At 45.2% G+C, this 16,394-nt stretch overlaps 1 protein-coding gene across 6 annotated transcripts in view; it reads left to right on the top strand.

Moving 5' to 3' along the window:
* KDM4B (lysine demethylase 4B) overlaps window positions 1-16,394 on the top strand; it is a 72,365-nt gene that overhangs the window by 15,434 nt on the left and 40,537 nt on the right. For 4 of the 6 annotated variants that reach the window (XM_068996869.1, XM_068996868.1, XM_068996867.1 and 1 more), the window contains exons 6-7: window positions 13,295-13,344; window positions 15,682-15,785. In XM_068996869.1, the coding sequence (XP_068852970.1) occupies window positions 13,295-13,344; window positions 15,682-15,785 (154 nt within the window). Of the gene's footprint in view, window positions 1-201; window positions 1,233-12,925; window positions 13,084-13,294; window positions 13,345-15,681; window positions 15,786-16,394 lie in introns of those variants that run through there. The other 2 variants (XM_068996874.1, XM_068996872.1) reach the window with 2 other exon arrangements.

Raw genomic sequence — 16,394 nt, 5'->3', positions numbered from 1 at the left:
GCCCCACCTGGGGGAAAATGAGGATTTTGAGGACAAACCACGTTTGGAGCAGAAGGTTTTCCTTTTCAATGGAGTTGTCGTGGGTAGGTGACAGTGTGTGACACAGAATGGGCTGGCTTGTGACAGGATGCCACTGCTGGTTTGGCAGGGCCTTCCTTGCCACTCCCCAAGTTACTCCTTCCTTGTTCTGCACTGTGACAGGTCCTCTTAAGGAGTTCTCAAGCTCTTCTCTGAACAAGCGCTGGCTTCAAAGAGTAAATCCCAGTCCCTTTGGAGCACATCTGGAACTTTCCAGGTACCTGAGCCATTCTGGGAGTGACTGCAGCCATCCCAGAGCTCAGCTGGGGGAGCTCTTGGACTGCACTGATGGAATTCCAGTGCTGCAGCCTGACTTTACTCAGGGATGGCTGAAATGTTCGTTCTGTTTTGCTGGCACCACCTCTGTGGAAATTTCCCAGCTTCCTTCATCCTTTTTATAGACTCCGTGACTCTGACAGTGATCATCTTGGAAGCACCTCAGGGAATAGCAGGAGTGTGGAGAGTTAAAAAGTCTACCAGTTTGGGGTTGAGCTCTAAAATAAGAGGCAGAGTTATTGTTTGGCTGTCAGAGATATTTATTCAGTGGAACCAAGGACTCTATATTGGTAGTATCTGCTTCAGGATTGCCTGTTAAAAACCGTAACTCTTCCTTTGTGTCTCCCATAAATTATCTTGGGGTGCTTCTATCCAGGCTGTGGGAAGGGTGAGGAGCCACCAGCCCTGCTTCCTTCTCAGGGGAAAGGAGTCAGTTCCCTCCCAGACCTCATTCAAGTGGGTTTTAGGAAAAATCTGTGTTTATTTCACAAAATCCCAGAATTGTTTGGGTTGGAAGGGACCTCTGGAGACCCCCCCAGTCCAACGCCCTGCAAGCTGGCTTCACCAGCTGAAAGTGGCTTCTCTGTACAAGCTAACGAGCATCTGCCTGGTCTTACAAGTCCTTGATTAATGAGTGTCTTTGTCACTGCAGAGGAGTCCTGCTGCCAGCCCTCCCGGTGCCGGTGCTGTGCCCTGGCAGAGCAGGACAGGCTGCAGCACTGGGATGTGTCTGCACGGGGTTGGGTCACTGGGATGCAGCTCAAAAACTTGTTCAGCACCAGTGAAGCCGTTGAGCAACGAAAGGTCACCCAGTGATGAGGGAGAACAAAGGGGTAATGGAAAACAGCCATTTTCCTGTTCCCAGCCTCATTAAATGATTTATCTGTGCCTGTAGATTGCAGTGCATTTATTTATTGAGTTCTGTTGTGTTGTAGTGAGGAGAGCAGGACTGTTTGTGTTCAGCCCCAGGGGCTGCTGCTGCAGCCCCCGTCCCACCCTGCCCTGGCTTGGACTCGCCTCATTCCAGGGGGGATTATCCCTCCCGATGTGCTGTTCCCAGGCTCGTGCTCTGCTCCACGCCGTGCTCACCCTGCAGTTGTTTCCAGCTGGAAAATCAGTCTGACAGGTTGAAGAGGAAGCGTGGAAGGTGTGGGCACTTCCCATGCAGCACCCCCGGAACTGGGAGCAGTTGTGTAACCTCATGTGAAACCCCTCAGGCGAGAGCTGCCATCCAGCCTTTTCCTTGCTTTTTTCTCAAATTACAGTAAAATGTCCCTCTCCCATTAGGAATTTAATTGTCACCTTTTCATAGTCTCAAACTTTTGAAAAAACAGAAATGTATTTCATTCTGCAGCCCCATATTAAACCTCTCTGGTAGGAATTTTTACTGTATCAATTATACACATTATGTGTAATTACCTCATACACTCCTGTGTGAGATCTAAAATTGAGCATATTGTCAAACGGTGCAAGCAGAAACTGATTTTATAATGACAGAAGCAACAAAGCTGCATGCCAGGCCTCATTCTTCATGGTTATTATGGCATTTTATTGAGCAGTGGATGCAATTCCAAAAGAATTTTTTTAAAGGCTGAGGTGCTCCACCAGCACTTCCCTGTATCTCCATAAAGATGTGCAATCCTACCTGGAGGCTTCCTGGGGTGGGGAAGTGCTGCAGGAAACTTTGAATCTCAGTATTGTGAATCTGCCAGATACACTTTAGGAGTGTAACATCTTTTCTTTTTTTTTTTTTTTTTTTTTGTCAACAGTGTAACACCTGATTGGTAATGAAGTCTTTTTTCTTGGATATTTTGTGACTGATCTTGCTGTACAGCAACAGTGTTTAATTTACCTTCTCTGAGTGCTGGGGGGATGTTACACTCTTCCTTCTCTCAGAAACTGCAGGTGTTAAACCAGACTGACACTGAGGAAGGTAATTGATTTTTATAAAATGTCCCTTTTCCCTTATCATGATGGATGTTTAATCCCCTTTAATTAAAACAGGGAGCCAGCTTTAGCTTTTAAGTTATATCATCTCCTCTCCAAAACACTCCCTCGCTGGAAGTGGATCATGCCTAATCTGTTTGACTTTGATATCACAAAGTACACTTTATGCCAGAACAGCAGTTTATGTGGAATTAAGGACAAATTACCAAAGGAACTTTAAAATAATATGATTAGTTGGAAGCACTGGTCCCATACAATTACATTCTAGAAACACTTCTGGAATTCTGTCTTGTGAAAGTCTGAAGACTACAAACCTGAGGATCCACGGAGTTACCCCAAGCCTTTGTTGGTTAAAATATTTTCGAATTTCTGCTTTCTTCCTTCCAGGTGCCCAGAGAGGCTCCCTGGGTGGGGTAAGTCCAGTCTTCAGCAGCCAAGGAAGGCAAATCCATGGGAGGACTTGTAGCTGCTCCATCCCTGCCAGTGCCCAAGGCCAGGCTGGACAGGGCTTGGAGCACCTGGGACAGTGGGAGGTGTCCCTGCCCATGGCAGGGGTGGCACTGGATGCACTTTAAGGTCCCTTTCAACCCAAATCATTATGGGATTCCATGGCTTTCTCATAACATCTACAGTTTAGTACATTTGTTGTACCTGGTAGTGCTGCTGTCAGCAGGGAAACGTCACCTTTCCTAACAGGCCTGTGAGGGGGAGATTTAATGCAAGACGTGGTTGTTCCCTTGGGAGAGGATTCCCAAAGGAGCCCTCTCTGTCCTCGGCTAAAAGCAGCTCCTGAAGCAGCAGCAGCTCTGAAGTGCTGAGGATCTCTCTGGTTGTATTTCTTACTCTTGTCCTGGGGAAAGCTGTCCCTGCAGCTTTCTTAGCTGAACTCTTGTCCTGTCCTCCCCTTAGAATAGAAAATGTTAATCCCTGGAAAACTGCCTTGGAGGAGGAAAATGACCTAACACAGTCACAGAGCTTAACTCTTGCAGCTTCCCTCCTCACTTTCTGTGCAGGGTGCTGGCCCCTCACCGCCTCTCCCGTGTGATGTTCTGCTCTGTCCCCCTGCTTTAACACTCTCCCAGATGTTCCATGAGCTCGGTGTAATTCCACTGAGAGCTGCTGCTTTAATGTCTGGTAGGGAGCTGTGTGGCTGCAGGGGGCAGGGCACCATCCCTTCATCAGGTATTGCCTCCTGCCATTCCCTCCTCTCGGGGGGCACTGCCCAGGCTGCTGGAGTCACTGCAGGGATCAGATGTGACTGCAGGTGTTGATTATTGGGATCTCAGTAGCCCTTGCAGTCTGGAGATCCTGAGATTCCTTAGGCTGCATTAGCTGGAATCACAGCTGAGATTTGCCCTTGAGGGAGCTGAGGCTCCGTGCTGAGAATTTTTATTTTTCTGAGTTTCACTTTTTGTGTTTCTTGGTGTTAGGGAATTCAGGAGAAGATTCTGCAGCCTTTCCTCCCTCAATCCCCAAAGTCTGCATCATCTTCCATGGGAAGTGTGTGAGGTGTCCTTGCTCTTAAACGTGTTCCAGGCCTGGCAGCAGAGGTGTTTGGAGGCTTTTTGGGTGGAGTGTGGAGAAAGAAGAAGCAGGGAACGCCATTTGGCCATGATGGCAGCTCCTCACAGCTCCCAGATTTCCTTCCTGCCTCTGCTGTCCCATGTAATCTGTTTTTCAGCTCTGCAGTTTTGGATGGAGAATGAGCAGAATTTATGGTGGTGCTTGATTTATAGATTAACTGCAACACCATTTGCTCTCAGGCAGATTTGGCAAAGCAAGACCCTTTTCTGTTGATAAAAGGGAGAGAGAAAGGAACAGGGATATTCATTAAAAGGAATAAAAGGAAAGTGAGATAAAGTATGACCAGGCAGAACAGCTTTTCACTCTCCTGACTCTTCTAAAATGAAGGTGAAAGCTGCTTTGGGATGGGCTTTCTGCACTGAGAATCCATGTGCATGTTGATTTGCTGGGAGATGCATGGAAGGAGGGATGTGTTGAGATGCAGAGTTGTATCCCCCTGTAATTCCCTGATAACTGAGAGCAGAGCAGTGAGTTATTAATACAGCCCTGCACGCACTGCAGTCATTAGTTAATCAATACAAACCACTCTGCTGCCAGTACCCAGCCCAGCTCCCCAGCCCTTCATCCTGGAGGTGGTGCTGTGGGAGAAGGATGAGGTGGCTCCATCGGGAAGGGGCCAGTGCTGGCTGGTGGTTTGCTTTCAGAATCCACGGGGTCACCACGTTCCAGGACCTGAATGAGCTCTGACTTGTGTTTGTGGATTATCTTCCCAATCAGGTGCTGCAGTGCAATAGTGGAGATTTCTCTTTTAATAGACTCAGGTTTTTGTGGTCTTTCATTAGGCTGCTGTAGAGAGATTATTAAAAGGTCATTTTTCTGCTGCAGAGGAGGCACAGGATTTGGGGAGTTAGGACTCATGTATTGCCTTTCTTCATTCACCCTCATCTAACTGAGAGAAAATGCCATGAATGTCAAGCCAGACTCTGGGACTGATGGAATCAACTGTGGAACTTGTCTGAGGAGGGACTGGTGCTCTGGGACAGCACAGATGGATTGACCTCAGCCTCAGCACCCCTTTCACTAAGCTCGGTGCTGTCTGTGCTTCCCCTCCAGAGCCCTCTTTGGTTTCTATTCTCACCCAAACCCACTGCAAAAGGCAGGGAATTGTTTTGTACTCTGCTGCCATTTTAGTTTTTGGTCTCTGCATTTTTGGTTGTCTTTACTGAGCCTGTTCATTTGGTTGAAATTAGAAATCTTAGAGGTTGAGGTTCATCTGTGAGTTGTACCTGACCCAGCAAAGAGGAGATCCTTCCCACCTGTGGTTCCTCTTGGCACTTTCCATCATGATCTCGGAAGGACGAGGTGCTGCTCTGGGGTCACATCCCCATTTCCACAGTGGCATCCTCAGGTGGCTGCCAGCCCACTGCCCTGGTGGTCCATGCTGTGTCTGCAGCACAGTCATTGCTGTCAGCTCAGGAGCCCCAGCTGGATTGAGAGGAACAGGTCTTTGATCCAGGAAGGCTCTTGCTCCAACTCATTCCTGCCTTTGGAAAGTGTCTGCTCAGAGCTCAGGCCTGATTTGAAATGAAGATCTATGGAAGTCTGACAGGATCACAGATTGGTTTAATAACAGAGGCTTTTGAGCAGAGCACTGAGACAGGAGGGGAGGGAGATGTGCTTCCATGCTCCATCTCACTCCTTCAGCCTGATCTGACTTGGGCCCTGTGGGACAATGAGCTTGCAAATTCCAGCTTGGCATCGTGCTGGAAGCAGGGCTTGGAAAGGCCGGGAGGAACCCAGAGTGGTGCTGCAGAGCTTTGTCTTTATTCACATTTTGTTAACACGTTGGCAGAAATCAGCGGGGATTTTTTTTTTTCTTTACTCAGCAGAGAAAATTGTCGAGGGGTGATGCCAAGTGCAGCACAAGTGTGGTTTAAAATAAGAGGAGCCTGTAGTAATGACAGCACTTAAATAGCACTCTGTGCAGTCTGAGAGCTGTGCACTTGTTAACCCCTTAATGTTCCGAGGAATGGATGTGCTGGGTTTGCATCCACTTCATTTCCAACTGCCCAATCAGAGACACAAAGGGGATCAAACAGAAGAAATAAAGGAAACTTTACAAACTGTGTCAGTGATCTTTATCAAATCTCAGCTACAGCACTTGTGGCTTTGATGCTGACAAGAACACAGCGCTCACTTCAAAGCAGTTGTAGTTGGAAACGGTGCAGTTTGATGGATGAGGAGCATTAAACCTTTGGAATGCTGGATTTTTTTCTCCTCAAAAAAGAAAAGAGTGTGTGTGTAGAGGCATTGCACCTCTAGCACAAGGGGTTTCCTAATCTAAGAATATCTTTCATTACTCATGAGCAAATTTCTTTTGTTCTGCTGTAGGCAGTTATCCGTGTTTTTTTCAGGAGTACATGTTGCTGTGCCTGGTGAAGGAGGCAGCTCACACAGGTCACTTGGTACAAGGCACAGATATCTCTGATCTCCCCTGATTACCTTTTTTCTCTCCTTGTTTCTGGAGCTGAAATGAGCTATTAGTTTAGAACACAGGCTCTTTGAAGCATAATCTTTGCTTTTCTTTCTATTTGTATGGTATCCACTACAAAAACAACCAGTAATTAATAATCTGATTGCCAGTTTAGGGAAATAAATCTGATGTGAACAGGTTCTTCCAAACAAATAACGGGGAATGGCAAGGGGATGAATATTGTAGTCATTCATCTCTGTTGAATTGTGCACTAATTATCTTCTTGGCTAAACTGAATGAGTAAATGACTTCATAATGTTTTTCCCCAAACACCTTTTCTTAGTAAAATGGCTCCTTCATGCTGCTCATTCACTGCAGACAGAGGCAGGCTGTGGGATATTTTTACATGTGGAGGGAGAGACACTCCAATGTGCTCTGTAATTTTGTGCTTTGTGCCTGGCATTTGTGCTGTGGAGCTGACTGGACTGGGGCAGTGAGAGTCCTTCCAAGAGCAGATGGTTGTTCACATTAAATTCTCTGCTTTAAAATAGTATTTAAAAATTGCATTTGGAGTTCTGGAAAAATCTCTTTGTATTCATTGAGTTGGGGGTTAGTGAATCACTGTGAAAGTAGCCCATTGTGCTAATCCTGGAGTTCAGTTGTACCTCTTGAAAATTCATATTGCTTTAAAATCAGAATTTTAAGAAGCTCCTGTCTAATGTCACTTCTTGAAACTAATGGCTCTTTAATCCTATTTCTAGCTCAAGGCAACTTTAAGGGTTGAGGAGTCTTTTGGAAGTACATGATTGGCACAAGTTAGGCTTGACTCTAATCTTCCAGTACTCAATCCCTGGGGAATTGATCCCAACTTCAGAGTAACCTGAGGTATTCTGCCCATCCTTACTGGAAAACAAACGGAGACTTTGCAACCACAACTTCAGTTTCTTTGGGGAAGGAGGAAGTTTTTCATCCTGTTGTTCCATTGGCAGCAAAATCGCTGCCATTTCTTCATATTGTGGATCATGAGAAAGTTCTTTGTGTGGAAAAGTGATTGGCTGGAGTGAAATGGCCCTTGGGTGAGTGCTGGGTGTGTTTGGTGCTGCCCAGACCCTTCCTGAGCAGCTTTGCCCTGATTTTCTCTCTGTGCTGGTTCCCCAAGGGTTGCACTGAGCAGCTGTGAGAAGCAGAAGTGTTTGGTGTGTTTTGGGGTTGTAATTTGGTCCTGTCATTACTTATTTACTCCTAATTATGGCTTTTGGAGTTGATACTCCCCAGCCTCCGTGTCTATCTCTCTCCCTGGGTGTATTTCAATAAAAATGTCATTATTTGACATCATTGACACTGCTGGTTAAAGATACTGGATTCCATCATCTGTTGTCCTGTGAAATGATCCATTAAAGATAAAACTGCAGGCACTTGATAGAGGTTCTTTCCCAGGAACAAGGAGCTCTCTGATCCCTGTGTCATCTTATCTCCAGAGCAGTGCTTGCATTCCTGATGGGACACAGCAGAAGGGGATAGGAGAGGGAATCCAGAGATTTTCCTTCCTGACCAGGATCTTGAGAAGGGATATGGGATATTTCCAGCCCATTCAGTGTGGGCCAACCTCAGATTTGATGAGAAGAAGAAAAGGAGTTGATTTCAGTATTTTAACAAATTGTGGGGAGAGAGGCATGAAGGGAGGTTAATTATGGAGGGAGGTGAAGGTGAGGAAAAGAGAGGTGACTGTGGAAGGGAGGTGACAGTGCTACCAACAAAGGAACAATCAGTTCTTCTTGTTGAAATACCTTTTTTATTTTCCCTACAGGCAAAACAGCTTAAAAATAGTGTTGGACAATAGGAGTTGGACTCTGATCCCTGTGGGTCTCTTCCAGCTCAGGGTATTCTGGCGTGGAAACTCCCACTTTTACCCTGTGCTTTGCTCTGACACAGTGAGGAGATGTTTAATAAGTGTTTTACCTTGTAGAAAAATGAGGCCTTAGGAGCAGGATCTGAACTTTGCAGGGAGCACCCACCCTGTGCTAATGGTGGTTCTTAATGGTTCTGTTGGGTGATAAATATTCCTGATGGACGAGGGGTTTTCTTTGGAGCCTTGGCTGCTCTCGTGGGGGCTAAAGATGTTGAAGGTCGGGGTTCAGATTCTGGGTTTATGGGCACCCTTTGCCTTACAGAGACTGAAATAGCAGCTTTTCATTCTGCCTGTCGTGGCTGAGAGCAGGTTGGCATTTGAATCTTCAAAGGGTCAGCGTTCTTGGCACAATTAAATCTGCTTTGAAGACAGATAACTCACCCCAGCTTGACACATGGGCCTGGGCATTTTGAATGTGCTGCTCCTGTTCTGTTTCTGTTCCTTATTCCAGTAATTATGGTGTGTTAAACTGTGTGGGGCCTGCTTGGGCAGACCTTGTGCAGACTCTGTGAAATTGAGTTTCTTACCTTCTCACAGGAACTGCATTGAAGTGACATTTCCAAAGTCTTGTGGTTGAAGGTCCTCCTGCCCATGGAGTCTGGACTCCCAGAGAGTGGGGGTGTGGCATTTGGTGAAGTAATCACTGCTTAGTTGCTCTGTGTTGGTGCAAGAGAATGTAAATAAGGTGTGGAACAAGGTGTAACTATGAAAAACTCTGGGAGTGACAGCTGGAGGAGAGAAGGTCTAGGAAGCTTTGGGGGATGTTGGATGAAGGGACAGGATGGTCTGGTCCTCTGCCAAAGGTGGAGATGGTTTCAGGTGAGAAAAATTCCTCTTAAACAAGGAAAAAACAGATATGAGTAGGGTGCTGTGGATGAAGTTTTTAGTGTCTTTTTGGCCACTGGAAGCCAAAACTGAGCTGACTCCCTTTGAGGAAGCAGCAGTGAGGGGAGAACCTGAGACTGGGAGGTCCCTGAGGAGCAACTGGTGCTGGAAGCTGCCTGAGTGAATTCCCTGTTACATCATTCCCTGGTGGCCTCCAAAGGGGTCCCTGCATCCCAGGATGGCCTGAATGCTCGTTTTTACTGACACACTTGTTTAATTCTTAATTCACAAGACATTTGCTTATTTATTCTCATTGTTCCTGATAATAATTCTAAGCCATTAGAGGGGAAAATTGTATTCAGAAATGCTGTTTCACACTTTATTTGTTTGATGATTTAGAGCGATAGAAAATAGCACATTTGCTGGCTTTTATAGTCTGATAATTATCCACATCCATCAAGCCCCATTCCAGGGGAATAAACAAAACACCAAGAAAATTACTCTATTAATGATATCCTATGCTGGCAAATAGGACAGATCTCTCTTTTGTGTTAAGGATAGAGAGGGGACTGTCCAGTTCAACTCATGTTGGGAAGGAGCTCTTTCCTGAGAGGGAGGTGATGCCCTGGCACAGGGTGCCCAGAGCAGCTGTGGCTGCCCCCAGATCCCTGGCAGTGCCCAAGGCCAGGCTGGACATTGGGGCTGGGAGCAGCCTGGGACAGTGGGAAGTGTCCCTGCCCATGGCAGGGTTGGAAATGGATATTTAAGATCTCTTCCAACCCAAACCATTTTGGGATTCCATATTAACAAAAGCAAGCTATCACTCCAGGAAGATAATTTTCTAACCCAGTTATAGTTTTGGGGCAAAACCTTTTGGACCTGTGATCCTGACTCAAGAACTCAGAAAATTACATGGAAGTAGAGATCAGAAATGCTGGAATTAGGTTTCATGAAATAAGTTTGGAAGCTGAGAGTCTTTCCTGCGGAACAGCAAGTTCTGGATGTGTACAAGTGGTACTTGATCCACTTCAGGGATTTTCTGTTGTTTTGGTGGAAAGTAGAAAAAGGTAATTTAAAAGGCTCAGTATATTACTTTCAAATTGTTGACTTTGGGGTAAGATGACATTTGAGTCACAGAACTATAACTTTTTTTATCTTGAGCTGGTTTTTTCTTTCCCCATTGCGTAAATCTCACGCTCCCTGGCAGAGCAGCAGCACATTTTTCCTGCTGTAATCCCCCAAACTGCTGAGTGGCAGGGTTTTGGGTGAAGCCTGGCCCTTTGTCTTGGTCAGCCTCTGCAAGGCTGACCATTGGAATATGGACTGAAGGGTGGTTTGCAAGCCCAATGCCTTGGAAGTTTGATTTATCTTCGAGCAGCTGCTGCTTTAGCTCTGTGGCTGTAAATTTCCCTTTTCCTGAGGACCAGGCTGAGCCAGAGGGACAGATCCTGCCCCATGGCTCCAGGTCAGTGTTCCCTGCACTGGGGGCTGCTGAAATCATGCCTATAGAAAAGGAAGCAGTTGGCTGTTTTTTACCACGCACAGACCTGTGGCTTGCCTGTGGAATTGAGGTTTTGCAGCTGAACTGAGCCCCAGCTGTGGGGATGGTGACAAATTGTGCTGAGGCACACCAGGACTCCTGTCCCCAGCAAGTGCTGGGGTGTTGTGCCCAGAGAGCAGGGGGTCGGTGCCATGAGTGCCACACAAAGCCAGCCCTCCGTGGGTGTTCATTGCTCAGTAACTGCACCCCTTTGATTGCAGCAATTTTTAGTCTTTCCATTGTTGTTCTGCCTCGTAATCAATCATTTTATGTGTAGATGGAGCTCAATCTGTGCCATACGTGCAGGAGCCTCCTGTTTCTCTTCCTGGTTTTAAATAGCAGCCCAAATTCTGTCTTTATTGCCTATCTTTATGTAAATCAGTCAGATTTGTGAGCATAACTTAAAGCAGAATTTGACCTACTTTTAATTCTCTTCTGCAGTTAATATTTTGAATTCCTAAGAATAAATGCAGAGGGATGTGTAGGCTCTGCTTCCTAAAGACTGGCCCAAAGAAAAAAAGTTAATTTCTAAAATTGGAGTCAGCTATTGCCATTCTGTGCTGGGGTATTTTGATTTGTATATTATTACATATAGTTCTTTTTTATAAGCTGGAAATTCCTCCTCTCTGGCTGGTTTCTATCCAAGCAAGTCTTTTTTCTTTGTCTCTCCATGGGCTGTTCTCTAAAGCCTCGCTTGGCGTTTTGCAGGCTGCAGTTTCAGATAACACAATAACCATGTTCCAATGTATTAAACTTTTAACATCCTCAAGATTCAATTAATCTTATCTTTACAACTCCCAATTACAGGCACTAATTAAGTGAAGGTTGCATTGTAGACTGGGGATATTACATTAATCATCAGCAGCCTTGTAGCCATAAATTAGTTCTTTCCCAATCCTTCAGCATTTTTCCCAGAAGGAATGGAATGTCTCATTTCCCTGTTTTAAGGGACATTAATCCCACAAAGGAGCTTTGGATCGGGATTAGTTTTATCACATTTATGTAAGTGATGAATGGTCTTTGTAAAATAAAAGCCACTAGCTTTGTCCCAGACAAATGAAATTGAATTGTTTGATAATTATGCAATTTAAGGCACTGTCAAACTTTGGTCAGGGGATGTTGGGAGTCCATTGCTGCATTTATTGTTTTACAAGATTAGGTGCTACATAGTGTTTTGCCTTAAATTTTTTTTAAGCCATCAGTTTAAATCAGCTTAGTGTCTAAACCCTGAAGGCCCCTGTGTAGGATTCGTGTGCTGTCATTCCCCCTGCCAGGCCAGCACAGGTGTGTTTGATTTTGTGACACAGGTTATGGCTTCGAGCTGCTTCTCCCCACACTGTGGTTTTACACTTGAAAATGGAGAATTTGCCTGGCTGAAATCCCCCAAATCAGGTGCATTTTGAGCCCCCACCCTAAGAGGGGCAGTGCTGGGCACCTGTTGTTGAGTCCCCTCCTGCAATATCCTGTTCCCAGCGTGGGGAATGAGACAGGATGGGTTTGACATCTTTATTTGAAATAGCAAAAATAATGCATTTTTTATTATTCACTTTGAAGAGAAGTTATAGCTGGCAATAAATGCCATTCCCACAAATGTAAATTCTCAGAATTCTCTGTCACAAAAAGCAGGGAGAGCCATATTTAATTTGCTGCAGTGTAACCAATGATTTACAATTTCCATTGGCAATATTATTGTGTGCCATCATGTTAAACACGTTTAAATGTATCCTGGTATTCAGTTTCCTTCTTATAACCTGAACACATAAATCTTTGTCACCTGGGCTTTGCTCCTGAGAATATTGTGAGCTTCAAAGCACTGAGAGAACTAACAGCTTTTGGGAAGAAAAAGAGCTGTTTGAAACTTCCCTGATTTTTGTGCATGCTGGGCACACCCGGCCCTGTGTCTGTGACCCGTGGGACTTCAGACCATTGATTGTTTTTCCAGAATTATGTTCAATAATTTGCACTCAAAAAAAATTCCAATCAAATTCTTTTGCACTTTGTTTACCCCTAATCTAAGAACACTGTCTTTAGCAAGTGTAGAAGTTGTTCCCTACACCCTTTAATGATGTTTTCCTCAGCAGACCCTGCAATTTCAATCACCTCATTGAGAAAAGTATTGAATACTTTAATTCCATTATTTCACATCAGACAATAAAATCCATCATGGACATAAGGATTGAGCCATGACTGCTTGAGCTGTGGTGAAGAATATTTACTTTTTTGAATAAAATGAAAGCTATTTACACAGAAGAAGGTTTTATTTTTTTTCAAAGCACACAGACCCTCCTTCACACCTTTTCAGCCCATCCAACGTTTCTTGCTTATGAAGATTTAACACAATTTTATTTTGCAGATATTCTCCCCATGGAGAACACACCTGCTGTTCCCTGCACTGAGTTATTTCTGGGGTTTCCAGTGCTGTGTCATCACTTTGTCTTCTCGATTTTCCTTCTACCTTGTGAAATCTTGTGATGCAGTTTGAAAAAAGGGCAGGAAAATAACACACTTCATGTGGCATGTCTAAGGACTTGTATTAAATGCTGGCTTTTTTCCATGGGTTGTGTGTTGCTGATGCTTTTCAGATGTGTAGAACTGTGGTTATATTGCCAGCCTGTGTGCTGTGCTGAGGGTTATTACCCCACTTGTTCCTAGACTTTTCCCTTCACTATTTTTACATTAAAGACTGATGATTTTGATTTTTGTCTGTGTTACCTCCTCCCAGGTATGCCATTCCCCCGGAGCACGGCAAGAGGCTGGAACGCCTGGCAAAAGGTGAGCTCTGGCTTTTGACTGGGTTGATAAAGGCCTGACAGTGACCTGGTGTTACTGGTGACTTCTGCAAGAGCTGCTTGGGGAACCTGCTGTGTTGGTAGAGCAGCTTCAGAGCCAGAAAACTTGTCAGGGAATTTTCCTTCCAACTCTTCCCTCAAAGCCTCGGTCTCCTGGCATGGTGTGACCTCAGCTAAAATTCTCTGAAAAACCCTTGAATTTTGAGGCATTGAGGCCAAACCCTCCCATGTCTGGGCAAGGGGTTTAATCCACAATGGCTTGGCTTGGAAAGGACCCTAAAAATGATTTCATTGCACCCTGCCATGGGCAGGGACACCTTCCACTGGGCCAGGTTGCTCCAACTGGCCTGGAATGCTCCTAGAGATGGGGCAGCCACAACCTGTTCAGTGTTTCACCACCCTCACAGCAGAAATTTTCTTGCTGATACTGAACCTAAATTTCCTCTCTTCCAGTTTGTACCCATTACTCCTTCACCCTGTAACGATACATTCTGTATTTGGTGGTTTTCCTCTTACTTTAGCCTCGTCCTCCTTTATTTTTCAGTGCAATAAAGTTTGTATTAAAAGGAAAAAAAAACAGTGAAAGGGAAGAAAAAAGAAAAGGAAAATGGTGGTGGGGGGAAGGCAGAGTTACTTTGAGCTGTGGCAAACTCCCACCTCTCAAGCTTCAGGGAAGATGTCTGGCTGCAGAAGTAGATAAGTTTTAATTTGTTGGTGTTGTTTCTATTTTTGTTCACTTGCAAATGTTCAAGGAGCTGCCCAGCTAAAAAAAGCTGCTGGCCCAGAATGATTAACTCCAAATCTCTGTGTTTCGTCTCCAGTGAGGCAACTGGGGGGGTTTAAATCTGGTGGTGAAGGTAGGAGCAGGCAGGAAAATCTGGAAGACTCTACTCTGATGCAAAAGAAAAGAAGTTCTAATGCTGATTTCCCCAGAAAAGAGGCAAATTCCTGTAGTGCCTTTTCCTGCTGACAGTCTGACTGTGTCACACTCCAGGGTGTCAAGGGGAGCAACTGATTGTGTGGGGTAAATGCAGAATGAGTGGGGATGAGTGTCCCGGGGCTTGGTGGTGTTGTTTTCCTGGGCTCTGAGCTCCATGATCCCTAAATACAAATAATACTGGAAATGGCTGCTCAGAAATGTTTCATTTCAAAGCTACAGTCATTTGCCAGGTTTTAATAGATGAAAAAAGTAATTTTTATAAGGAGTCAATCAATCAGATGACTTGTGTTCTGCAGACTCTGAAATACCACTCCAAGCCTGACAGCAGCAATAATAAGTTTCTTGCTGTTTGTAACTAATTTTTATGGATGATCAATTTTGAGGCACGGGGATGGTTTGTGCTGTAAAACCAGGAGCAAATTATCAATGGTCTGGTCTTTAGTTTCCTGCCTCTGGAAGCTGAGATGGGTGATGATTTAACTCTGCAAAGAGCCAATATTGCTGCCTGGCCATTCCCCTGTCCTGTACATCAGTGGGGAGAAGTGTACTATGGAGAAATGAGTGTGCAATTAATATGGAAAATGAATAGCTGAGCTGTAAATGGGCTCACTGGGAGAGCCATGGAGCCCATGGAGAGAATGTTAATGTGTTGCCATGTTATTGGTGCTAATCACTTAAAATGTGCTTCTTTATTAGTGGCTTTAATGAGAGCCACTTAAACTGTGCATTAAAAAGAGGAACTGCAGAGAGGGACGACAGACTGGGTAGCAGACAGTCATAACTTTAATTGAAATGCTTTTAGTACAAAAATATAAGAAAACCTGGAACCCAGTAATCCTTTTGACTTTCTGAAACCCCTTCCAATACGTCTCATCAATCAGTTTTGGTTCCAGAGCTTGGGTTATTTGTTTTCCTTAACTGTGATGGGTTTGAATCCCTATAAACACAGATTGTTATGGAATCACCCCCTTGGAGGGAAAGACATGATCTTGAGGAAAATGGGGTTACAGTGGCTGAGCTGCCGTTGAGTGGTTTGGTCAGTGTTTACCACTACTTTAGTTTCCCTAATTATTTGTGAGTTGTTTTAATAGCTCAGTGTGGATCTTGGGTAGAATTTAACACTTAACCATGCTGAGGTGCTGACTGGGTCAGCTCCTGCTGCCTCTGCCACTTGTTGGTGACCACTGTGAACGTGTCCCTCCTGCCTCTGCCTGGGATGGAGATGTTTCCTTTCCTTTCTTCTCCCTGAATATTAACACTTTTTCCCTTTAGGAGGTGATATGTAGGGCAGATTGAACTGGAATCTAACAAATACTATTGTTTTCCCAAGAGCAGTCCAGCAGCCCTATAGTGATGCTCCTCCTTTGAATGTGTCCACAGGATTTTTCCCAGGAAGCTCTCAGGGATGTGATGCTTTCCTCCGGCACAAGATGACCCTCATTTCTCCCTCCATCCTGAAGAAATACGGGATTCCCTTTGACAGGGTACGTACAGGGCTGCAGAGGGACCCTGCAGGCTGTTGGGAGCACAGCACTTCTCTCCTGAGGAATCAATTCAGCACCAGCCACTGGGGGATTTCCAAGGGCATTATTATGTTGAGTGCATCCCATCAGTTCAAACCAGGTCTGCCTGGAAAAAGGATTTGGGGTTTGGCTGAGACACTGTGAAGAAAAGCTGTCACTGAACAAACTCTGGCAATTAGGGAGCCTCTCAGGTAGAGAGGGACGAGCTAATGAGCATGTTCTGGCTCATCAGTGGGCAGCAAAACCCGCTGGTGATTCAGGAGCACTTCTTTATTTTCTTGTGGATCTGGTATGACCCAAAGTGGAGCTGCCTGTGCTGGTTCCCTGTTGTGTAAGTGTTCGTGCTGCTGTAAGCCTGGAAGGATCCCTGCAGCTCTTAAGCCCTGATTTGAAAAGAGGGGTCATGTTTATTTGGTATGATCGTTTTAATGTGCTTATTCTTAAAGTCTTGTGGCAAGAAGTAAATCTCCTCAGCCAAGTGTGGCTACAGGGATTTGTATCTGTGCAGAATCAGTGAAACTGCTGCTGCTGCTGCTGGGTGCTCCCAGCACGTGGAGCCAGAGCTGCCTG

This window comes from Aphelocoma coerulescens, chromosome 28 (genome assembly GCF_041296385.1).
Source record: "Aphelocoma coerulescens isolate FSJ_1873_10779 chromosome 28, UR_Acoe_1.0, whole genome shotgun sequence".
Classification (NCBI taxonomy): domain Eukaryota; kingdom Metazoa; phylum Chordata; class Aves; order Passeriformes; family Corvidae; genus Aphelocoma; species Aphelocoma coerulescens.
The sequence above is the reverse complement of the archived record's forward strand: the minus strand, read 5'-3'. Positions and strand labels throughout refer to the sequence as shown.